General features: G+C 37.2%; 1 protein-coding gene across 39 annotated transcripts in view; it reads left to right on the forward strand.

Moving 5' to 3' along the window:
• The window catches only part of NRXN1 (neurexin 1), a gene marked incomplete at both ends in the record, with an annotated part of 1144386 nt that overhangs the window by 1070960 nt on the left and 47640 nt on the right, over positions 1 to 25786 (forward strand). For 2 of the 39 annotated variants that reach the window (XM_079720551.1, XM_079720552.1), the window contains one exon: positions 22221 to 22253. The exons of the other annotated variants lie outside the window; for them this stretch is intronic. In XM_079720551.1, the coding sequence (XP_079576677.1) occupies positions 22221 to 22253 (33 nt within the window). Of the gene's footprint in view, positions 1 to 22220; positions 22254 to 25786 lie in introns of those variants that run through there. 39 annotated transcript variants of the gene reach the window in all.

A 25786-nucleotide genomic window follows, 5' to 3' on the forward strand; every position in this document is an offset into this window, starting at 1 on the left:
AGAGCCCTGCCTTGCACTAGTAGGTACTCAGAAATATTTGTGTAGCTGACGAATGAATGTCCTGTTAAAGATATTTTAGAAAGCAGGCAACTTATGGATGAGGTACTTCTCTTTAGAAGGTCTTTTTCTCCATCTGTGAATTCATCTATAGTCGATTGCCTTATGCTTTGCTTATACACAATCACAAGCTAGTTAAATGATGGCATTTTAGCTAATAATACTATAAAATCACTTCTTCCAACAACCTATGTCAAAATATCCTGATTAAATAATTCCCTTCTTATGAATACATACCACTTAAATTTTCTCAATGGTCAATAGCCACACTTCAGTGAGTCTATTTTATGAGCTATAATAATAAATTTTAGTAATTGCTTCTGAGAGTTATGCACCTTCATCTCTAAGTAGAAGGCATGAATTTCCATTTCTAACTGTCCACCCACCATGTTGACCCACTGACATTTCAAATGTACTGTGTTCACAAAAGAATTCAGCATCTTGCTCTCAAATCTTTTTCTCTTTATGGGTTTTCTCTATTTTGTTAAAACACTTTTATCCTCTTGGTAACACAAGCAAGATAGACAGATAAATATATATTATAAAAAATAAAAATACAACGTAAGTGTTGTAATCAAAGAGTGAGTAAAAGTTGCGGGACCACCATGAATCATCATTGATACTATGACATAGTATATGCAAAGTATTCCATTCTGTATTAGTCTCCTGTTGCTGCTGTAACAAATTACCACATGGTGGCTTAAGACAACACAAATTTATTATCTTACCATTCTAGAAGTGAGATGTCTAAAATGGGTTGGTGAGGCTGCATTCCTTCTGGAGGCTCTAGCAGAGAAGCTGTTGCCTTGCTTTCTGCAATTTCTGGAAGCTACCTGCATTCCTTGTTTCACAGCCTCTTCTTTGCATCACTCTGACCTCTGCTTTCCTCATCACATCACCTCTGACCTTGACTATCCTTCTTTCACTTATTAAGACATTTATGATTACCTTGAGCTCACCCAAATAATCCAGGATAATCTCTTCAACTCAGGATTCTTAATTTAATCACATCTGCAAAGTCTTTTTTGCCAAGTAAGGTAACATATTTACAAATTCCAAGGATTAAGAAGTGGACATCTTTAGGTGGCCGTTGTTTAGTTTACCATTTACTATAAATCCCCAGTCTTGTCTTTCCACTTAATCTTCCCCTCAGTTCAGGTGAAGAGAACAATTTATTGGTCCACCATGCTTTCTTTCTCCATGTCTTTACTCATGCTGTTCTTGCTTACAGGAAAATATCCTTTCACTTTCTGTACATGTCCAAACACTTCCCATTTTTCCAAGCAAAGGAAGTTATATCTACTTCTAAAATTCCTCCCTGTTCCCCCCTTGTAAGAAGTAATTTCTTCCTCCTCTGAAATTCCATATACTTACCTCTACTTTTTATGACTCATACACAAATGATTTTAGTACAAGGTGAAAAACAATGTGTCTTCTTCCTTTCTAGACCGCGAGGTCCTTAAGGGCATATTCTGCATCTCATTTATCCTTGTACATCATGCTCACCTCCATCCCACCTCCAGCTGCCTGCACAGATCATTGCCCACTGTGGATGCCCAGTAAATATTTTTTGAAAGGTTTAATGAATTTCCAGAAATCACCCCATAATTTTGGCAGAGTCATGAGACCCGAGGGGCATGCACTCAGGCTCCCTAAATATTTTTTTTACTCTCCAGCATGGTGCTTTCCATACTTGAAATATAGGTTGTTTTCTTTCTTTTCTTTTCAGGTATATTGATTTTTGAAATATTACGAAAAGTACTAGGCTTTACTGCTTTTTAAAATATATGATTACATTTAAAAGATTTTATTTTCTCTCGGAAGACAAACTTAGGACTCAGAAAAGGGGAAATAAAGTTTCAACACTCTTATAATTACAAATGACAATGTTATTGAAATGCAGTAGTTCAATTTTTAAAAAGTCAACGGAAGTGGTTTTCTTTTTTTTAAGCACTCATTTCCCTTAGTTATTCCTGCATATCTAATTGGCAGAAATTACAAGTTATCTTTCTCTCATTTTTATCCTCTACTGAGATCTTAAAAATGAGTTTCATGTCTTGACTTTACTGATTTGACAGATGTTGCCACCCTCTTCAATCACTGCAAGAAATGTGTATCCTTAGCTATAAGAAATCCAAAGGTACGAAGGGGATTGGAAAGAGAGATCATTTTCTCTCCTTTCTCCAGGCGTTTTCATGTTACCCAGGAGCGTTCAGTCATTGCTTTGAGTTGGGTGAAATTATGAGAACTACACCTAAATATGTCAATATTTCATTCTCTTGCAGCATTGGATGTGAGGCACTGGTGTGACAGAATCCTGTTTTTCACATTTCAGTGATTTTTCCATGGTGCTATGAGCAGAGTGAAAGAAAACTGCTAACCGGTTTATTAGCGTCTAGAAATTCGCTCCCATCTTTTGCCGTACACGAAGCAGAGTACTTTGTAGTTTGCCATATCATCAAATAACTGTTTCGAATGAGAGTGAGTGAGCATGGCTGACCCAGGGAGTCATTTTAATGGTTGTGAGGTTGCCTCTGGGCCGTAGGATAACCACATTCTATCTGCGGTTTCTTGAAGCAGTTCCCTTAGCTATGATGATTTTACATGGTGTCCCCGTAGCAGGTTGTGACCACATGACCTCTGAGATATTTGTATTTTCCCCTAGCTCTCACCATTGTAGTTTAAGTAACCTTCAAAAGTAAAGTGTCAAATTGTAGGTAACTCAGTGGTACCAAAGTACAAAATAACCCCATTTGGACAGAACAACTCAGTCAAGGTAGTATTGCCATCAATGAGTACTAAGAAAGTGTCTCCTACCTACTTAGTAAAAACATGCAGAAAATGGATTCTGAAATAGATTTTGTGCAGTACATTTTGGATAATCTGGTAGTATGCTAGGTGCCATGTTATCTGTGGATCGAAGCTATTCCTCTAGTGCTTTACAAGAACATTCCCAAACTTAAGCAGACGTTTTTGTCTTTTTATTGGTCATACTACTTTAAACATATCAGTAGACAAAGACAGAAAAAACTTCCTGCTTATACTCCACACCCTATTCTGCTTACACATAATAAAATTTTGAACTGTCGGATTCCAGAATAAGAAAACATGCCATAGAGGCACCGGCTCCTCTGCTGGAGTCATCAACACACTGGAAAGAAAGTCTGGGCTCCAACCATGTGCCTCCATAGGCAATAATGAGGAGAACTCCCATACTATTCTTCCTTACTGCTTCCTGAGGGACTCCTCTTGTGAGCGGAAAGAAAGGCGCCCCAGTGTGATTCCGCAGAAGCAGTGGTTTACTGCCCATACTTCATTACCCAGCTTCTGTGTGTTCCTGAGGATAGTTCTCTCTGGGTTCAGGGCAGGAAAATTAGATAAGGCCATCTGATGGGCCTGTGACTTTCAAAGGTTGACACGAGGCAGCAAATATCACAGCCAATTCTTCTAAGCCTCCTTCAAGATAAGCCAATGTATCATTCACTTGAGTTAAGGAGGTAAAGTTAGATATCAGAGACGTTTAGGGACAAAATTCAGAATCTTTGGGATTTTTATCTGCTACAAGTCATCACCCATTTTTTTCCTGTTTATTTTTTTAAAAAGTTCTCCAAATCTATTTATTTTAGACTTTTTTTCTGCATGTTTTTACTAAGTAGATAGGAGACATTTACTTAGTACTTATTTATGACAACACTACCTTGATTGAGTTGTTCTGTCCAGACTGGGGGTTATTTTGTACTTTGTTACCACTGAGTTATCTACAAGCCAATAGAGAGAATTAGGAACCAAATCTCAACTGTTCAGTTAATAAATGTGTACAGTTTTGAAGCTTGCTACTTGTGCTAACGTTCCTGACAACATGGATTCTTTCATTCAATATCCAGTGCCTTCTGTGAATCAGGAATTAGGAATGATATGGTGAATAAGATTATCACTGACATTAAGAACCAAATAACTAGTAAAATCATCCTCCATTTATTCCTCCCTCCTCCTTACGCCCCAAATTAGCCCACCAGTAAGCCCCACAACACTGACTTCAAAATAGTCCCTTCTACTCATGTCTACCACCACCACCCTGGGGCAAACCTCTGTCATTTCCTGCCTACACGGCAAAACCTCTTTACTCGTTTCTCTGCTTCTTATCTGCTCTTCAACCCCCATAACGTATTCTTCATTGATCATACAGGAGAATCTTTTAAATATGTATGTAAACCTATGTCATTATTCAGACTTCCAATGATTTCCCATCACGCTTAAAATAAAGTCTCAGTCCCCTACCTAGACTACAAAGCTCCCATCTGACTCTCTCCTGCCTTCTTTCCTCCTCACTGACCATTCTGGGGTCAAACTATCTGTCTTTCATCCCTCTAACACTTCAAACACTTTTCAACCTTAGGGCCTTGGCATAGTTGTTCCCTAGAATGTTTACACTCTCCCCAAAGATAGTCACAAATTGGCTTCTTTTGGTTGTTCAAGTCCAAGAGCCTTTCCACAAACACCCAATATAAAGGGCCCTCCCTTTTACCCTGTTGTATCACCCTTTGATTTTTGTCTGTGTTGTTGTTTATTTATTGCTTCTTTGGTTGGATGCTTGGAAGAGAAGAGCAGTCCCTGAAATCTGGGAACTGGCTTAATCCACACAGTGAGGCCTGAATATCATTAGAAGCTGTCCTGGGGCTCACAGAAAGATCATGGTTTTTGCCTGTTGGACAGAAACTATCTCACAGAATACCAACATGAGGCAGGTCACTCTGAGACCATAAGCAAGCAGAACAAAACAAAACCACATTATTATTTTGTTTAAAAACAGTTAAAATCAAGGTCACTGTGCAACCTACAAAATGTCAAACCATCTTTTGGTTAAAATGAATGGCTACCACTTATCTACCAATCACAGGTCTATCCTGACTCTAGTCTGCTATTGCTACAGATAAGATTTATTGAGATACCCAGCCAATTGTAGAATTACCTCTACTTCCTGATAGCATCTAATCCAGAACAAAGCTATGCTTTCTTAACCTTGCCCCAATACAAGCCCAAACTCTTTAATAAGTCTTTTCTAACACCCTCTTACTGAGATGCTTCATGGTTCCCTATGATGTGTGTTCTGTCTTGCTATAAAAATTAATAAACCCAACTTGTTCAACTGAAGGCATGTTCCTAGTGATCTCTGGCTGGAGGGCATTGACAGTGGTGCATTGGTTGGCTGTTGGTTTTCTGACTTTCTAACTAGAAGATGGACTAGAGCAGGGCCTTGTCTTGTTCACTGCTGTATCCAGAGTCTTAAATAGGTTTGCAATTTAGTAGACCCAACACATATTTGTTGAATGACTTGATCTTTTTTATATGGAGATTTAATAAGCCTTAGAGCATTGATTTTCACATACAAATCCTTGGCCCAAAGACCCCAAGGTTCCACTTGGTGGATTGCGACCTGAACCAGAAATGTACATCCTTTATTTGCTTTTCATAGGCTAATGGCACACAAGCCATTGAACTTAGATTTTCACAATACAATTAAGGGCTACCTATGAGATTATTAAGAATTAAACAACCTTAGCATTTATAAGCTAAAAATAGCATACAATTATACTTACTCAAAATTCAAGCTGAATAATCTAGAGTCAGGCTGCCACAGTTTGCTGGGCAATGTTTCCAAGCTCCCACTGCACATGCATGTGAATGGGTAGTAGGAGTTCCTACCTGACTTGCGTTGCGTGTTGTTTTCCTCTGGTAACAGTTTTGCTTTTTAAATTAATCTGTTATGAGTTTAGTTTCAACATTTACAATTTAGTTTATTTGAGTTTCTTGGTTAACTCTGTTGGATGACACATAATTGCATCAACTAACATTTGTCAGTAAGAATTTCAGACATTTGTTTTACAGTTCAAATATTAATCATCCATAAGTCTCCCCCCATCCCTGGCTTCCCAAATGTACTCGTACAGTGACACTTCAGTCCATTGTAAGTGCTCACAGGTAGGATAGGCAGGATTTGGGGCTCCTTTTCTACCTATGTTGGTCACAAGCAAAATCAGTTTAAGATGAAATACCTAAGAGAACTGTGTTTACTGAGCCACTGAGCCTTGAGGCCTTATGCTTTGTGATTCAGCCATGAGTGTACAAAATGTAGACTTCCTCTGAAAGCAGAAGACAACTAGACTAGCATACTTGCTGTCCTATGAATCATGACAAACGAAAATCCAATTCAGATGGGTGACCCCACTTTTCACTTCCCAATCTAGCAGCTATTTTGTTTATCTACCCAGATTTTAGCAGGGAAGAGCCTTTTTTTTAGTATATACTCTCTTTATGACAGAATAGTCAAAACAGTTATCTGCTTACCAATGCAATGGTAGGCACTAAGTCTCTTTCTGTGGGTTTTCACATATTTGAAGATAAAAGAACCATTTTGTAAGAGTCAAAGAAATTATTTATTATGTAATAAAGCCTTTAATTTAGGAGGACCGTTTCATTCTTTAATATATATTTTGCCAACCATCCCACTCTGCAAGGATTCAGCAGGGATAAATGTAGAAATGTTTCATTTCTGAGTTACTATGTGGGTGTCTCTCAAAGGATCTGATTTTGAAGTAGAATAAATAAAAATACTAATGATATTTGTTGCTTTTTTTTCCCATTCATAGAGGTATGAAACTCTAGCTTTTAATTAATTCAAACTGCCATTTCCTTCCATGTTATTAGCTTTCAATTGTTTTGTAATTATGAAACTACAACTAAATACACAAATTAATTGGACCTTGAAATATTGTCTATCTGATGCATCAGGGCAATTTTTATGGGGAAAAAGTATAATAATGACATCCCTAGAATTGTAGAATTCTAGCTTCTCATCTCATATTTCTCTTCCAAAATTCACAGGTGCTTCCTAAGGGGGGGAAAAAAACCCTTTGTCTCATCTGTAATAATTTCAGATACAATTAGTTTCTCCTTCTACTTAAGTAGAATGTTGACATAATGGGCTCAAAATTTGATGAACTGTACAAATGCTACTACAGTATATAGTTTAAAGGTCATTAAAGGAACCATAAGACATCATGAATTTTAATCAATCAGTAGATCAGTTAATCACATATTATATATGGATGCTATACTATGGTTCTAGGCAGGCCTATCATGCTGTAAATGATGCCTAAGATTTGTGAGACATGGTCTTCTCCATTAGGAAGCTTTCAAATAGAGAAACAGGAATAGCACATAGGTGTACTGAAGATAATAATAACATACCAAAAAATAATAATGAATGTAGTTTCTAAATATTACAGAAACTTTACAACAGTGATTCTCAAAACCTTGGGGCATGAATGGAGGAGGGGGGATCTCTGAGACCTTTTCAGTGAAGTCAAAACTATTTTCATAATAATACTGAGATTTTATTTGCCTTTTTATTCTCATTTTTTCCACAAGAGTACAGTGGAGTTTTTCAGAGACTAAATGACATGTAATTTTGCAGCAGATTGAATGCAGAAACAGATATTAGCACCAAAATGTCTTGTATTAAACTGAATATTTAAAATATTTGCAAAAATGTAAAGCAATGCTGTGCTCTTCAAAAATTTTTGTTTTTAAAAATAGCTATTTTTTAAATGTATGTTTTATGTTAATATATAATAGATTTACTGTTGTTATTTTTAAATGAATTAATAAATATTTAACAGTTTTTCACTTTTAATTTCTAATAGAGTATATATCCATAGATACAATCTCTATAAACAAAAGATGTTTGGAGTCTTTAGTAATTTTTAAGAGTGAAATGTTCCTTGAAACTAAAAAATTTAAGAATTGCTGTTTTAGAGAAATGCAAGATTACTAATGATACACGTATGTGTCCTGCCTCTTCTGAGGTTCTAGACAATTTATCACCACACTAAAATCCAAGTAGCAGGTAATTAAGTAAACATCTTTTCAAAGTTCACATAGTTTGTGATACTAGATCTTTTTCTTCTTTCATAATGCATTTTCTTCAGTGACTGGGCTTTTGATTTTCCCACACGTCAAGCACATATCCTTGGGTCATGCCATGAGGTGATTCTGTACCATAATTTCTTACATATTGATATGTCCTGATCAGATGTGAAGTATGTTTTAAGTAATGTTAATAATTATGGTTTAACTTCCAAAATGAGTGAATAATTAAGTTTTTTGTTTGTCTTAAACAATCAGCAGAGTAGATTCAAGATTGTCTATGATAACATCTCTCTAATGCACTCGCATCCCCATATGCCTTCTTAGGTGAAAGAGAAAGGATGAGTTTGTAGCCAGCTTGCTGGGAATGTGCCTGGGAGTGTGTCATGCTTGTGAACTCCATTCATCATGCTTGTCACAGTTGAAATGAAGTTGAGAATCTCTAAGGCAACTAATGCAGCATTTATGGAAGTGACTAAACTCAGAGCACACTAATGACTTAATTGTTTTTGATTGATCGAACTGGAGGTCACATACAAATGACAACTGAAAAAAAGCCTAGCTTTTTCCAAAGAGTGCCACAAAATCTAGCACATTGCAAAATGAAACATAGCATCTTGCCAAGGCTTTGCATGAATCTATACCTAATTTGAAAATTTCTAAGTATGCATTTACCTTGCCAAAGTTTTTGACCTTTATTTAATATAGAACACTAATTGCTTCCACAGTGAGTGAGCCTGTGTCAAAAATAAATTATGTAGAACCGTAGAACTGAAACATTGTGTGCACTTAGCAGCAACTTTTTCATGTTAATAGTTCGTGATTATTACTATCACTGACCATTGAATATGTGCCAGTTTTTCTGCTACGTGTTATCTATTATCTCATTCATACCTTATGGGAAATTTCAAAAGGTATGTGTTGCCATTCTCATTTTATGGATGAAGAAGCTGGGGTTTAGAAAGTTTATGCTAACCAACTGATCTAAGCCCCAAGCTTAAGTCATGAAACCAGATCTGTCTGATCTCACTGCCTGTGCTCTTACCACTGAATTACCCTCTCCCCTGTGGTCACATAGCACATACATTTGATTAGCAAAAGTGATTCAGTTCCTTTATTTCACAGACAAGGGCACATCAGCATAGGCAGATTAAATGGTTTATACAAAGTCACAAAATAAGAAACAAAATCTGTATCCCTTCATTTTGTTCCTTTCATGGACATCTGGAACTCAGTACAGGGTATGGACATAGAAGTTATCTTTTGTCCCTGAAGTTTCAGAATGTTTACTATGTAATGTAATTTCTGTGGCATTTAATTTTTAAAAATTAATTAATTAATGTATTTATTTTGGGCTGTGTTGGGTCTTCGTTTTTGTGTGTGGGCTTTCTCTAGTTGCGGCGAGCAGGGGCCACTCTTCATCGCGGTGCATGGACTTCTCACTGTCGCGGCCTCTCTTGTTGTGGAGCACAGGCTCCAGACGCACAGGCTCAGTAGTTGTGGCTCACGGGCCCAGTTGCTCCGTGGCGTGTGGGATCTTCTCAGACCAGGGCTCGAACCCGTGTCCCCTGCATTGGCAGGCAGATTATCAACCACTGCGCCACCAGGGAAGCCCTGTGGCATTTATAATATACTGTGTTAGAGAGAGAGAAAGGGAGAGGAAGAAAGAGAGAGAGATAGAATGAAGGTGTGTATATGTGTGGTCTTGGAGAAGGACTCTGCCGTATATATATATATATATATATATATATATATATATATTTTTTTTGTATTACCCATAGTTCTTCATACCTAGTTAGGCCATAATATATATTAGTTGAATGACTGAGTGAGTGAATGGTCCACTATGATGCTTTCCTGAGTGTAAATTATAGAAAGTACACCACCAGGTAGGAGGGAAAGCAGCCTCCTCCATCTGCCACCAATTTCAATAAGAATCCTCTGATATTATTTGTTTTGCATATGGAATTATTTTTAAGTATTCTTTTGGAACAAATGTTTCTGTTGCCAGCAGTTTTTGCTTGTTTGTTTGCCTGTCTGTTTTTTAATCACCAGTCTAGTTTATACTGTTTAAAAGCTCATTTTCTCAATTTGGTTAATTAACAAAATTCAGCGGGATCTCATGAGTTTATTAGAATGAGGGCTAAAATGTGATTCAAAATATGTGAGTACTGGCCCTGCTTTTCCACTTCCTAACCATGCTTCTGTGCTTTAGATTCCTTATCTTCCAAATTTTAAATGTGATATACTTGTTTTGTCTGCATTTCTTACTAGGTTTTGGTAAGGATAAAGTGAGAGTGTGTATGTCAAAGTGTGTCAAAATGCATAAAGTGATATATAATATAAGAATAATTATTGATTATATATTATTAAATAATTCAGTATCAGTGATTATTTTTAAATTTTCATTTTCTCTACAGTGCGGCCATGTACGTGCTGTAGTCTCCACAGGTAGACTTATAATCCTGTTCACTAGTCCTAACATTTTATTCATAAAAGGTGCTTCTTTTTGAACTGGAAAGACACATTTCCTGACTCTGGTGTACCCAGAAGTCGTTATCTAAAGGATTCAGAGAATTAATTCACAACAAGTCACAGAACTGTGCCACCAAGACCTGAAAGTAGATCAGTAAAAATATAAAAATATAGAGCTACAGGGCTTCCCTGGTGGCGCAGTGGTTGAGAGTCCGCCTGCCGATGCAGGGGACACGAGTTTGTGCCCCGGTCCGGGAGGATCCCACATGCCGTGGAGCGGCTGGGCCTGTGAGCCATGGCCACTGAGCATGCGCGTCCGGAGCCTGTGCTCCGCAACGAGAGAGGCCACAACAGTGAGAGGCCCGCTTACCGCAAAAAAAAAAAGTCTACAAAATATACAAATGTAAAAAAAATACATAAATATTACAAAACAGACCTACAAAAATACAAATGTTCCTAGGACTAGGTGGCCTATAATAGAGTTGGTGAAAGAAGGCATTTTACCCAGAGATACAGCAAGAAGCTTGGGTGTGCAGCACGTTGACACATTCATTTATTCATTCGTTCATTCCTCATTCACTTAACAAACATTTATTGAATGTCTGCTATATGCCAAGCCCTGTGCCAGAGGCTCTAAGGATGAAGAGGACAGGGGTCCAACTTTACAGTTGCTAATAATCCAGGAAGAAGAAAAAGAAAGATACAAACAACTACAACAAGCAGAATTATTTAAGTGCTAAAAATGGTATTATTACAAAGTACTATGGGAACATGATGGAAATCATGACTAATTCTGCCTAGGGACTTTGAGAAGCCTGCAAGGAAGGGTAGCACTTGAGCTTGATATAAAACAATGTGTAGGAGTTTACTAGAATTTTTTTTAAATGGAAAAAGGGCACCTCCAGATAGAAAAGACAACATGTTCACACTAGTGAAGATGTAATAGAACATAGTAGCATGCTGGAGACAATGTGAAAATTAGAAGAAGTCTTTGAAAAGTGCTTTGGCAGATTGTTTCAAGATCTATAAAAACACTTGTCGTTAGACCAGTAATCCCACTTTGGGGAATTTATCTTATGAAAAAAAAATACAAAGGAAGAAAAGTGTTATTTACAAAGCAGAAATACAAAATAGAAATGAATGCATTATCCAAAAAAATTCAAAATAATTATGTGAATTATAACACACCAGTTTGTCTATTGTATTGCCATTAGAATGATAATAATGATGTTCTAGGTCAAGATGGAAAATTTATTAAATTATAAAACTGTATCTTTATTATTGCAGCTATTTTTTAAATTGTTATTGGAGTATAGTTGATTTACAGTGTTGTGTTAGTTTCTGCTGTACAGCAAAATGAATCAGTTATGCATATATCTACTCTTTTTTACATTCTTTTTCCATATAGGTCATTACAGAGTATTGAGTAGAGTTCCCTGTGCTATACAGTAGGTTCATATTAGTTATCTATTTTACATATAATAATGTGTATATGTCAATCCCAATCTCCCAATTTATCTGGCATTTCCCCCTTGGTAACCATAAGTTTGTTTTCTACATTTGTGACTCTGTTTCTGTTTTATAGATAAGTTCATTTGTACCAGTTTTTTAGATTCCACATATAAGCAATATCATATGACATTTCTCTTTCTGTGTCTGACTTACTTCACTCAGTATGTCAATCTCTAGGTCCATCCCTGTCACTGCAAATGGCATTATTTCGATCTTTTTTTATGGCTGAGTAATATTCCATTGTATATATGTACCACATCTTCTTTTCCATTCATCTGTCAGTGAATGTTTAGGTTGCTTCCATGTCCTGGCTATCGTAAAGGGTGTTTCAATAAACATTGGGGTGCATGTATCTTTTCAAATTATGGTTTTCTCTGGATGTATGCCCAGGAGTGGGAGTGCTGGGCCATATGTTAGCTCTATGTTTAGTTTTTTAAGGAAATTCCATACTGTTCTCCATAGTGGCTGTATCAGTTTACATTCCCACCAACAGTGCAAGAGGATTCCCTTTTCTCCACACCCTCTCCAGCATTTATTGTGTGTAGATTTTTTTGATGATGGCCATTCTGACTGGTGTGAGGTGATACCTCATTTTCATTTTGATTTGCATTTCTCTAATAATTAGTGATGTTGAGCATCTTTTCATGTGCCTCTTGGCCATCTGTATGTCTTCTTTGGAGAAATGTCTATTTAGATCTTCTGCCCATTTTTTTGATTGGGTTGTTTTTTGGATATTGAGCTTGATGAACTGTTTGTATATTTTGGAGATTAATCCCTTGTTGGTCTCTTCGTTTGCAAATATTTTCTCCCATTCTGTGGGTTGTCTTTTTGTTTTGTTTATGGTTTTCTTTGCTGTATTATTGCAACTATTTAAAATTATGTGTGTGTACAGATAATAAATAGAAAAGAATGTGAAATGAAAATCAAAACACTAACAACAGCATCAACAGCAACAGAAAGGTTTGTGAAGGTAGTGGGATTGTGACTGAATTTTTTTCATAGATTTACTTTGTTGTGGTGATCATATTTACTAATTCAACTAATGTGTATTGACCATTTCTTATGTGCTATAAGCATTGCTTGGTCCTCCAGTTGAAAAGATAAAGGAGCTTATCATTTATATTATAAATTCTAAATTTTTAAAGAAAAGCACTTTTACACTTTCATGCCTTTCCTAAAATAACTCTACCATCTTTCTAGATCCATATTGAATGCAATCTGTTGCAGGAAATCTTTTCAGAATCTATTCATCCCATCATTTCTAAGCTCTCTCTAGATTTTCCAGCCTTCTATCCCCCACAATGAAAGGTATCATGCTGTAGGAGTTCAGTTGGATAATCCAGTTGAATTGGATTATCCAGTCCAAGGCTGGTGTCATGGTGGGATGTGGCTGGACGCAGGAGGGGGGCATACATAGATGTGTTTCTCACACTGAGGCCCATAACAACCTGCATCAGAATCCCCAGGAGTAGAGGTTAAGTATGCAGTTTTTCACCCTCATCCCTAGAAATTATAACTAAGTCCACCAGGGTGGGGTCATAAAATTGCATTTTTAACAAACACTCAAATTCTTTGGCATCTTAAGTTTGGGAAAGAATTGCTGTAAATATTAAGTCTACATGAAATAAGTGCTTCTGCCAGCTGCAGTTTGCTCATGGAACTTTACAGTATATTTGTATGAGTGAAAACTTGAGAACTCCTGTTCACGGATTTTCTTATAATGTTATATTTAGTCCACAATGAGCTTTGTTTCCAACTTAGGTTTCACAATTTTGTTAATGGAAAACATTTACTCCTGAAAAGTAAAAATGTGGATTCTTTATGTGTGCATGCGTGTGTGCGTGCATAGGATTGTGAAATCATGTGTAACTGTCAGTGTAGGTATCTTTTCGAAGTCATTCTTGTTGCTTAAAATATTGTGTGGTCCATTATCGGTGCGGGAGGTGGGGGAAGTGGAGGGGAAGGGGACTCACATTTTATAATGTCTGACAAACTGTACTCACTGAAAAACAAGTTTCTCACAAGGTCTATTAATGCACCTCAGCTACATGTAATGTTTTGCACTGTTTTTTTCCTTTTCTTTTCTTTCTTGCCTCTCTCCCTCCTTCCCTCTTTCCTTCTAACAGACTGGACCATGGACTATGGCTTTTGTTGATTAATGCTTTTCATTAATCAGCCACCAAAACTGTTTTTGATCACTGGTGTCTGTTTGGTAAAAGGCATTGTCCTACTCACAACATCCTGAAAGAATCGGTTCCTTATTAAACTTGTCCCTTGAGTCTTGAGTTTGGATCAATGTGAACAGTTAGTCATCCTTATATTGAAATAAAATAAATGTATAGTATGCCAAAAAGCTCAGAAATTTTTAAAAAATGAGTTAAGGACTGGCAGTAGACATCCTTTCAGCACCATTTTTACCCTTTGGTCTTAAACTGCCCAACCTAGAAGCCAGCTGGGAGAAAACAGTGACTGGAGGATTTCTGTACACTGCACTCTCCCTTCATTTTCATGTGTCATTGTTGTGCATGAAATAGATTTGGTATGTCTTTCTGGGTGGATTTATTCTCTTAAACCATTAAAGAAGCTTTGATGTGATGTTAGTGGGTTCTGATCTCACTAACCTAAAGGAAAGCTTGCCTTCTCTAGAGATCTAGAGAGCTATCCTAAGAAAACCCTTCTTAGTCCAAATGAATTCTTAGGACATGCAAAAGGACCCTGCCTGGATATCTGCATATTCATGGTTTCTAATGGCAGCAGTGAGATAGGGACCAGTTCAGCCAAGTGTCATTTCTATTTGTGGCTATAAAAGGGTCATCCTATTCTTCTAAATGCTACTATTTGCACATTTCATCTATGCACATTAATTTTCCTTGCTCAAAAATATTTTCAACTAAAATATTCTTTATGTTGTAAAATCCAGTTTGGGAAACTATCCCTTCATGGATGACTCTAAAGCACCTGCATTTTTCTTTTTTGCTGTGACACTGGTCTCTGTTCCAATTCTCTCTTGGTGAACACGATTTCTACCACTCTTTAAATTTTATTCCCTAAAAAACAAGCTTCCCATTTCCATTCATTAGAAATCCTGTTGACATGACTCTTCATGAAAAGGAATTCTGAACTTGAAACTCTAAGATGATCTTGAGGTTCTTATATTATGGAGAGGGGATGCCTATCAACAATGTAGATTTGGGGGATCTATCCAAGTAAAGAGAATCAGTCTCCAGGGAAGGGCCCAGAAATCTGGATATTTAACTTGTTCCTTCTCGGTTCTTATGCATACTAAACTTTGAGGACAGTGCGTCTAGAGCAAGCACTAGGGGTAGTATTGATTTGGAAAGAACATTTGATATATAGTCAATAGACTTTTAATTGCTAACTTCATGGATATAGGTGATATTTAATCCCTCTGAGTATCAATTTGTTTTATTTTCAACATTAGTTTAATACATTTTAGAATACAATGTTATGGAAAAGATTATATAAGGCAGTGGGGTTTTTGCTTGTGCTTTCACTTTGCAAAAAGCGTGCATAACTAGAGAAATAATCAGTGTAAAAAACCAAAACCCACAAGAATAAGGTTGCAGAAAACCGACACCATAAGATTTAGAATATGTGAAATTTTACTCATTTAGACATGAATTCACTTCCTGCCTCTAACCTGTACTTGCAAATATTAAATTAGTAGTTGACAGGAGTGTAGTGGCACTCCATGGTGTCAAACTAGGGCTGCCATTGTAGGGGAAAAAAAATAAAATAAAATTTAAAACTAAGGTAATCCACTATGAATTTCTACCATTTCTATTCTCTTAAAAAAGGAAAATGGTCCAGAGCATTTCCTATTCTATATTCTCTCACAACTAGAGCTTACTTCCTGACATATGTCTTTTAAAAGTCACTCATGCATCCTACTTCCCATTCATCATCACTGTGGTGAAAGTACAGACAAGAGAATTTGCATTTAAAAAAATCTTCAGCCACCACTCACATTCTGCTGAAAGGAGGAGACTCAGAGCTGCTTCTTTTGTATTTCATAGCCGATCAATGCCCAGTGGAGGATCATACTCTCTTTCCTGGGTAGCAAAAGCTTTCCATGCCTTAATCCAACATCAGTGTGGGAGGGAGGAGGCTTTGGAGCCATCTACTGTCTCTTATTTGACATCAACTTTTCCCCTTCCTCTAAGTTTTACTCTGGTTAATAATTATGGTGATTTTTAAAATCTTGAAACTTGCCAATATCATGTTCATCCATTGACTAGAATGGGACAGAATCCCACTGTCACTTAATCTAAGCCAAGTTATTTAACCTCTCTGCCTCAAAATCTTTCATCCATAAAATGAAGGAGTTGATCTATGTGAACCGTACGAGCTCTTGGAGTTGTAAAAACCTTTCTGGTTTTAAGAGAACTGTGACATGGAGTATTCTCCCACACCACAGAGTACGTGATAATATCTAGATCTGTGGCTCCTTTCTCTGATCTCTCTCTCTCTCTCTCTCTCTCTCTCTCTCTCCTGCTTTCCTGCAATATTTCCCTGTTACAAAGAGCATTAATGTGGCTTGAAGCTGCTCCAATGTCATAGTGTTTCAGGTGGCTCTGTATCTCAGCCCTGTTGCACTGACCCACAGGCTTGGCCAAGTGTGGAAATTGGCATGACAGGAGTCACAGAGGGAAAGTGCCTGAAGCTGGTTCTGAGAACTCTGTTCCTAAAAACTTAATCTATGGATAGAAAGACTGGGTGGGGGCCTGGAGACAAGAATCACTAACCTCCTTGCTAGGTGGATATGGTGGCACTCTGCAAGCTGTGGTGGGACGTGGGGAGGGGTCCAAAATGGGATTTATTTGCTTGCTTGTTTACAAGCCTAACTTTGTGGACTCTACAGTAGCCTAAGAAGTATAATTTGAGGGTCACAAAAGCCCCCTCCCCTCACCTAGTCCCTCAAAGAGCCCTCCTGTGATCCTTGTAAATATTACTTTTTCTGGCCACATCTTCAAAAATTCAAATATGAAGAGGAATAAGGACCTCAAGCCTTTTATATTGTTAATTTCAATGAGATTAATTTCTCAGACCCTTTGTTTAAATATAAACCTCTATGGAGAATAAATTAGTAGTTGACCTGTTAACAGCATTCGAGCAAGTTGATGCCAGTGTGTTTTCTGACACACTTTTTACCACAGGCTTCCAGATCACCACACGTTGCTTTTCCTCCCAGCCTCATCCTCATTTGCTGTTTCTTCCTCTTCATGACTTCTTAACTTTGGAGTGACCCACAGCCTTGGGCCTTGGTTATCCTCTTCTCTCCATCTAAACTTACTTCCTTGCCACATCACAATATATACAGAATACTTTTTTTTTTTCACCTGTTTATAAATAAGGTAGAAAAGCCCAGTGTTTAGAGTGTGGTTTCTCAGTCTCAGTACTATGGACATCTAGGGCCAGGTAACTCTTTGATGTAGGAGCTGTCCTGTACATTTTAAGATGATTAGCACCATCCTTGGCTACTACCCACTACATGCTAGGAACACTTTCCCCAGTTGTGACAATGAGAACTGTTTCCATACATTGTGAAATGCTCCCCTGGGGGCAAAATCACCCCCCCCATAAACCACTGACTTAGAATAATTGGGGGTAAAACAAAAAATCCTTTAATAATGCATATTATAAGCCTTTCACTAAATTTGGCCAATTCTTTTTTTAAAGTTTATATCTCTTAAAGTTATAAGAATCTGAATAACAACAACAAGAGTTAAAAATAGAATCTATAAGCCAGGTTCTGGTTTGGGGATAAAATAAGCTTGTGCCAGGTAGGAGACAGAAGAAAATGGATTTCATCTTGTCTTTAACCCTACACCATTATTGGTTAAAAAAAAAAAAAAAAAAAGCACATCATCTTGCTTTTAAAGCAGCAGTAAACAATATCCTAAATTAAGATTCGAGTTTAGCTCTGCCATTTCTTGACAATTGCATCTTTTTGAGAAAACTAAGTTTTGACAGAGTTAATTCACCCAAGTTCAGTTAACTAGTCAAATCATTTATTTCTCAGTCCTCCACATTCCTACCTCTAAGAATCAGAAATAATTCAGGTGAATTGTCACTAGAAGTTGTAAAGCTCTTAACACACGTAAGTTTGTACTGTTATCTGCATTCAGAGATGAAAGAACCAAGTTAATACGGGATGTGGAGGTCTTCAGCTAAGACTGCCAGAACCTGTACCTAGCAGCTCTCTCCTTGCCCACATGTACTCAATGTTCTTTGCATGAAAAACAACAGGCCACCCTTCCCTCTGACTGTCCTCCTTTCCCCTCAGCATTTTGGCTTAAAACATCTACCAATCACGTCCTTTTAACCATAAATGAACATAGATGCCATCATTTACATTATTTAATAATTTTAAATACGAAGAGTAATACATAGACTTGATTTTTTAAATGTCCAAAATGGTACCTATTAAAACTATGCTATGGTCCCACCTTTGACCTCGGCTCCCCTCCTCAGATTTAACCACTATTAACTGATATTTTATGTCCTTACAGAAATTTCCTTTGCATATGCAGCTATGTATTTGTGTGTGTAAAGCGTGTGTGTAGTGTGTATATAGCCTTTAAACAATTTTAAATTTGTACCTTTAATTTTTGTTTACATAACAATATATCTTAGGGCTTCCCCGGTGGCGCAGTGGTTGAGAGTCCGCCTGCCGATGCAGGGGACACGGGTTCGTGCCCCGGTCCGGGAAGATCCCACATGCCGCAGAGCGGCTGGGCCCGTGAGCCATGGCCGCTGAGCCTGCGCGTTCGGAGCCTGTGCTCCGCAACGGGAGAGGCCACAACGGTGAGAGGCCCGCGTACCGCAAAAAAACAAAAAAAAACCCCCCCAAAAAAAAAAAACCACACAAACAATATATCTTAGAGATCTCTTCATATACGCATGTTTGAATTTACCACATTGTATTTTACAGCTACAGAGTATCCGGACTGTAAAACTGTAATTTATCTCATCAGTTCATTATTGATGAGTAGGTGGTTTCTAGTTTTTGGCTATTACAGTAGTTCAATAAATAGGTTTAATGTCAATGTTTCATGATTGTTGTTTTCTTTTTGATAAATGCTCTGAGCCTTAATCTTTTCTTTTAAAAGAATAAAGTTTGGTTGTTGAGGGTCATATTACTGAATAAATAGGCCAAATGGAGAGAATGGGCACAAAACAATATATATTTTAAAGAACTTAAGAAATGCTTTATTATTTCCTTAGAGTCAACATTGAATAAAGGAGAGAGGAAAGGAATTTGCAAAACAAAAACTTGACAGAGTCCAATCTTTCCAGGATGGATTTAAAAAATAGTTGCCAAGACAAAATGAGCTTTGGAATTTCAGCATTCTAAACCTCAGTGGCAATTTACTTTTTTATGGCATACCTATCACGATTTATTCTCAGATTTTTTCTTAGTAGTACTGAGTGACTCTAAAAGGGGTTAGAATTAGTCCTTGAAAATGCATGGAGATAATGAAAACTGGCCCATAAAGAACAATAGAGGTTCCCCAGGTACTCTTTGTGGTATAAAGCTTATTCCCAAAGATCATTCAATGTTTCTTTTAAGCTTTTTAAAAAGTATCTCCATGATACGGCCATTTGAAACACACCATAGTCTTACAAGTTAAAACCTTCCTTGTCACACAGGATACAGTCATCTCAGTTACCTTGAACTGTGCAACATGTCTGCTATTACAGAATGATCAATAAATGCAGATGTATTGGGGATATATTTCCATATGGTATTCCAGATGTGGAGCCTTTGCTTACGAAAGGATTACTTTAAATTTTAGAGGAAAGGTAAAAAATAAGTATATATTTCCAACACTGGATAACTCATTTATTTTTCTGGCTTTGGGAAGCAGGATGTGTACATCCTTTGGCGCTTGTTTGTTTGTATTTTTATTGTTTTGTTTGTATTTTTTTAACATCTTTATTGGAGTATAATTGCTTTACAATGGTGTGTTAGTTTTTGTTTTATAACAAAGTGAATCAGCTATACATATACATATGTCCCCATATCTCCTCCCTCTTGCATCTCCCTCCCACCCTCCATATCCCACCCCTCTAGGTGGACACAAAGCACCGAGCTGATCTCCCTGTGCTATGTGGCTGCTTCCCACTAGCTATCTATTTTACATTTGGTAGTATATATAAGTCCATGCCACTCTCTCACTTCGTCCCAGTTTACCCTTCCCCCTCCCTGTGTCCTCAAGTCCATTCTCTACGTCTGCGTCTTTATTCCTGTCCTGCCCCTAGGTTCTTCAGAACCTTTTTTTTTTTTTTTAGATTCCATATATATGTGTTAGCATACGGTATTTGTTTTTCTTTTTCTGACTTCTTTCACTCTGTATGACAGACTCTAGGTCCATCCACCTCACCACAAATAACTCAATTTCATTTCTTTTTATGGCTGAGTAATGTTCCATTGTATATATGTGCCACATCTTTTCATCCATTCATCTGTCAGTGGACACTTAGGTTGCTTCCATGTCCTGGTTATTGTAAATAGAGCTGCAATGAATATTTTGGTACATGACTCTTTTTGAATTATGGTCTTCGCAGGGTATATGCCCAGTAGTGGGATTGCTGGGTCATATGATAGTTCTGTTTTTAGTTTTTTAAGGAACCTCCATACTGTTCTCCACAGTGGCTGTATCAATTTACATTCCCACCAACAGTGCAAGAGAGTTCCCTATTCTCCACACTGTCTCCAGCATTTATTGTTTGTAGGTTTTTTGATGATGGCCATTCTGACTGGTATGAGGTGATACCTCATTGTAGTTTTGATTTGCATTTCTCTAATGATTAGTGGTGTTGAGCATCATTTCATGTGTTTGTTGGCAATCTGTGTATCTTCTTTGGAGAAATGTCTATTTAGGTCTTCTGCCCATTTTTGGATTGGATTGTTTGTTTTTTTTGATATTGAGCTGCATGAGCTGCTTGTAAATTTTGGAGATTAATCCTTTGTCAGTTGCTTCGTTTGCAAATATTTTCTCCCACTCTGAGGGTTGTCTTTTTGTCTTGTTTATGGTTTCCTCTGCTGTGCAAAAGCTTTTAAGTTTCATTAGGTCCCATTTGTTTATTTTTGTTTTTATTTCCATTTCTCTAGGAGGTGGGTCAAAAAGGATCTTGCTGTAATTTATGTCATAGCATTCTGCCTATGTTTTCCTCTAAGAGTTTTATAGTGTCTGACCTTACGTTTAGGTCTTTAATCCCTTTTGAGTTTATTTTTGTGTATGGTGTCAGGGAGTGTTCTAATTTCACTCTTTCACATGTAGCTGTCCAGTTTTGCCAGCACCACTTATTGAAGAGGCTGTCTTTTCTCCATTGCATATTCTTGCCTCCTTTATCAAAAATAAGGTGACCTTGTTTGTCTTTTTAATGATCGATAACGTGGCATATTTATTGGGACTTAAATTATCTTTAAAGAGAAACAGCTCTAATTGGCAAAAAAAAGCATAGTAATGTATTTCTTAATGTTGCATAATTGCCTTTACAAAATTATCCCATAAAAATACTCATTATAAATGGGGCATTCAAAAAATGCCATTCATTAACTTGAAAATAAAATTATAATTACAATTACAAAGCTTTGAGCCGATTCTGTTAGGAGGGTTGCATGCTAATTGCACAGTTTAAGTCTTCTAATTTAATATTAGGTGAAAAGGTGATAATCATCTGAAGGGAAGCACATAAGAAGAGTTGAAGGGTTGGGATGTTAAAAAGTAGTTTCCTTTCTGTTGAGCTGTCACATTGGATTACAAAGTAATACAGATAAAAATTCCTGTGCATGAAAATAGGTCTTTATTTGGGTCGGGGTTTAGGGGAATGTCTGTTTCCCTATGCAGTCACAGTGGGGGAGCAAATTTGACAGCAGAGACTGCCAAGACTTTTTGAGCTGGGCACGGGCTGGTCTGTCTACCAGCAGCCTTGTCAACTGCAGACGGAACTGCAGCATCCCTTCCTGCAGTAGTGCATCAGCCATTGGCTCGTTGGTGACACGTGACTGATAAAGCCTTTTCTGTGTGTTTTCTCGCCCATCTGTGTGCAGGGCACTGATAGGCCAGGCTGATGCGCAGGCAATTTATCATCTTGATCTCCCACTGAGTCAGGGAGCTCTCCTGTCACCCGTATTGATTTCAGAGGATGGACTAAATTTCCTAGGATTTCCATTAAGAATTAAGAAAAAAGCTCTAAGCACGCAGGGTAGCCAGACAGACATGGATATGAGATGGCACTGTGAAAACTCGCAGGTAGCTTCTTCTATCACAACCGGTGCTCAGCACAGCTTAGAACTGCAGCATGCAGGGTTTAAGATACCAGAAGCCTAAGAACAATAATAATGAAAATAAGAATAAACTCTTTTGGATAAACTAATTTTAAGATTTATATTAAAATGTTTCTTCTTGGAGATTGCATGTCAAATTTATGCACGCTCTGTATGAAATGTAGAAAGGTTGTTTTAAATTTTAAATGTCCTTAAACCCTGAGCATGGTTGCTTCTACTTTTGTTTTGTTGCGTGAGCTTCAGAGGTTTATGAGCATGCTTGTGGCAGAAACAACCAAAAATTGTGGGGTGTGTGTTTATATATATGTATTAAGTTGATTCGAGTAAAAGCATGAATAAAAGCTGCTTTCAATACTTGCCAGACTGCTTTATTATTGTTAGTGACTTGGTGATTATTTTGCCTAAATATGCTTAGATTCTGACCATGCATGCTTTTGTGGCAGAGTGGGTTTTCGTTGAAAATTCGTAAAGGTGTAATGTGTGAATTAAATGTATGTTTGGTGCCACAGAAAATGTATTAGTGATTATTAAACCTGATTAATTAATGGAAATATTTCATGATGGTAAGATTTGAGCAACATTTGTTTACACTAATTCTGCTTACTGAAAAAAATGCATGTCTGGGATGAACGTTTTTATATTTTTGAAATATAAATTTTGATTATTTCAGAGACAGTAAGATTTCAGTTTTTAAAAATGCATCCAAGGTGAGAGAATTAGAAACATTTTTTTTTTTAATTTTAGCCTAAGAGAGGATTCTAAAAGTGCTGTTTGCGTATTTGAGACATCATGTGCATGTTCATGAGTGTGAATTCTTCGGATAATTGTTTGATAGTCTCGTAGCTATCCTTATTCTCCTGAAGAGGAGAAAAGCCTTGGCATTCAAGTATTTCCTAGGCCCATGGGAATTAGAGCCAGCAAAAGCAAGAGTATGGCCAGATGGGATTGGCATGCTTGGCTGGGAGAGGAGACAATAGGCGGGGGCGGAGCAGATGGAGAACAGAAGGGATTGAATCTCAGAAAAGGGGAGGGGGGAGGGGAGGAGTAGGCTTAATAGTGAAGGAAGCCTGGCCCCTCTTTTCAAGGGAACTTCTGATTGCATCTTCCTTTAAGTACAAGATAGAATGTCATGTCTGTTGTGACAACTATTTTTCATTGAATTAGGTAACCCCTGCTTCATACATTAGGAAAGAAATCCCATGAATAGAAGGTACTTTACCAGATTATAAATGGTGTGCTATTTGTTGTTGTTTGTAACCTTTTTCTCTTTGCCATATTCAGGAAGAGTATTCAATAGGAGCAAAATTCAAATTAAGCTGTCATATTATTTGAGTCATTGGTATCTAAATATAAATACGGCAATAACTACTAAACTTATTTATCAGACTTTAACGATTCAAGCATCAATAGGGCTTGCTGATTTTTTCCCTAAGTAAGCTTTGAATGATGAAAACATTAGGAGCTCATGCTGACTAATCTACTGTTATTTTACTTCTGGCTTATAAATAGATGTTCATTTCTAGAATAACTTTAAATGTTTTATTTAAGTATTTGTTGATTTTATCCTGAAGGCTGGGGGCTTGACCAATGCCCAGTTCAAATTCTGCAATGAAATTAATCAAGCCTTCTGTCACCCAAGGGCACAGTCTTTGTCCAGAAGGGTCATAGGACTGAAAAAGAATGAAAAATCAATTTACTTCTGAATTCTGTGATTTCAATGATTATTTCAAAATTCTAAGGTGAACCCAGACAGAATTTCCAGTCCTAAGTTTAACTGAATTTTACCAAAATCATGCTGCCAAAATGCACCAATGAAACACAAATTTTAAAAGTTTAAGTACACACCTCTTACTCTGTGGGTCACCCACAGCTCTCTTAATCATTTGGTTGGTGGACCTTGTGTATGGAGAGAATTTCCATTTTCCAAGGGAAATTTAGCCGTGTTGCATGTCTCTTTTGACTGCCTCTTGAACCTTGGCTTGACAAGAAATTATGACATAGATAAAGGGAATGAAAACCTTTACCTTTAACATTCTGAGATACATTTAGGATAATTTATTCAAATCATTTATATTGATTTTCCCAGAGTTAATGAATGAGACCAATTTCATATACTTCTCCACTCCTTTTCTTCCAATGCCCTGTTCTTAGAAATTAAAGAGTCCACTAAGCAACAAAATTCTCCTCACTTGGCAAATTCCCTCTAACATTTTTAGAAAGAAATAGTGCCTACAGACAGATCTTTGGACAGATATTTATATTTTGGAGGGTTGACTGGTGTTCATTAAGCAAGATAACCCAGTGTTAAAGAATAAATATTTTCATTGACTTTGCACAATCAAGTTGCCTAATATGCTGAGTGCCACGTTCTCTTTCTGTAGAATGAAACTAGAAGAGCCCTGAAGTGGTATTAAATGTCTGGTCACAGTAGCATTTGGGGTCAACTGCCAAGCAAATTTCTCACCAAGACATTAACCAGGAAATACTTACATATTTATGAAGTAATTAGTGATGTAATATTGCATATTAAGGATGTTTTGGGTAGTTATGATGAAATGTTACTGTCTGTGTGTGTTCCATATGCTCCTTTAATTTACAAAATATGCTCATTCCACAGCATCTGGGTGCATTTATAAACTACAAGTGCAATCAATTAACTATATGATGGATGCAGTAGGCAGATTGCTAATTGATGGGAAAAGCCCTTTTAGCTTATACTTTGTAGTTTTCAAATGGGAAAATAAAGCATGTAGCCAAGAACTTTCAATCTTTGTCTATATTAAATTTAAATGTTTCAAGAACTAAGCTTACACTCTGCCCATTTGGAAAATAACCCATTTGAAGCAAGATTTTACCATGTCAAAATTAGTGCTCTTAATTCTGGTGTTATAAGCACTAGCAAGATATAGGTGAACAGAGTTAGTGGATATTTAATTATACTTAGACCAAGTGGTGCCTTTTATTAATTCAGTCTTCTTTTTCACTTCCCATTTCCTCTACTCCCAGTACTATTCCCCAGCAGAGGAATAACTCTGCTGCTTTACCTGTCTATGGACTCAAATGCCATTTGTTCCAGACCTCTATTATTATTATTATTATTATTTTTTTTTTTTTCGGTACGCAGGCCTCTCACTGTTGTGGCCTTTCCCATTGCGGAGCACAGGCTCCGGACGCGCAGGCTCAGCGGCCATGGCTCACGGGCCCAGCCGTTCTGTGGCATGTGGGATCTTCCTGGACCAGGGGCACGAACCCATGTCCCCTGCATCGGCAGGTGGACTCTCAACCACTGCGCCACCAGGGAAGCCCCAGACCTCTATTATTAAACAGAAACAATAAACTATATATAAATTCAGCAGAATATAATGACACCAAGTTCTGCTTATACATTTTTGTGTATATTTAGGCTTTGAGTATCATTGATTTCTATTAAGGTTACCATATTGACCCAGAAATATTGATTTTATTTTCTGCTATCTTATTTACATTTACTTGATAGTT

The sequence above is a fragment of the Hyperoodon ampullatus genome, assembly GCF_949752795.1.
Source record: "Hyperoodon ampullatus genome assembly, chromosome: 15".
Lineage (NCBI taxonomy): Eukaryota > Metazoa > Chordata > Mammalia > Artiodactyla > Ziphiidae > Hyperoodon > Hyperoodon ampullatus.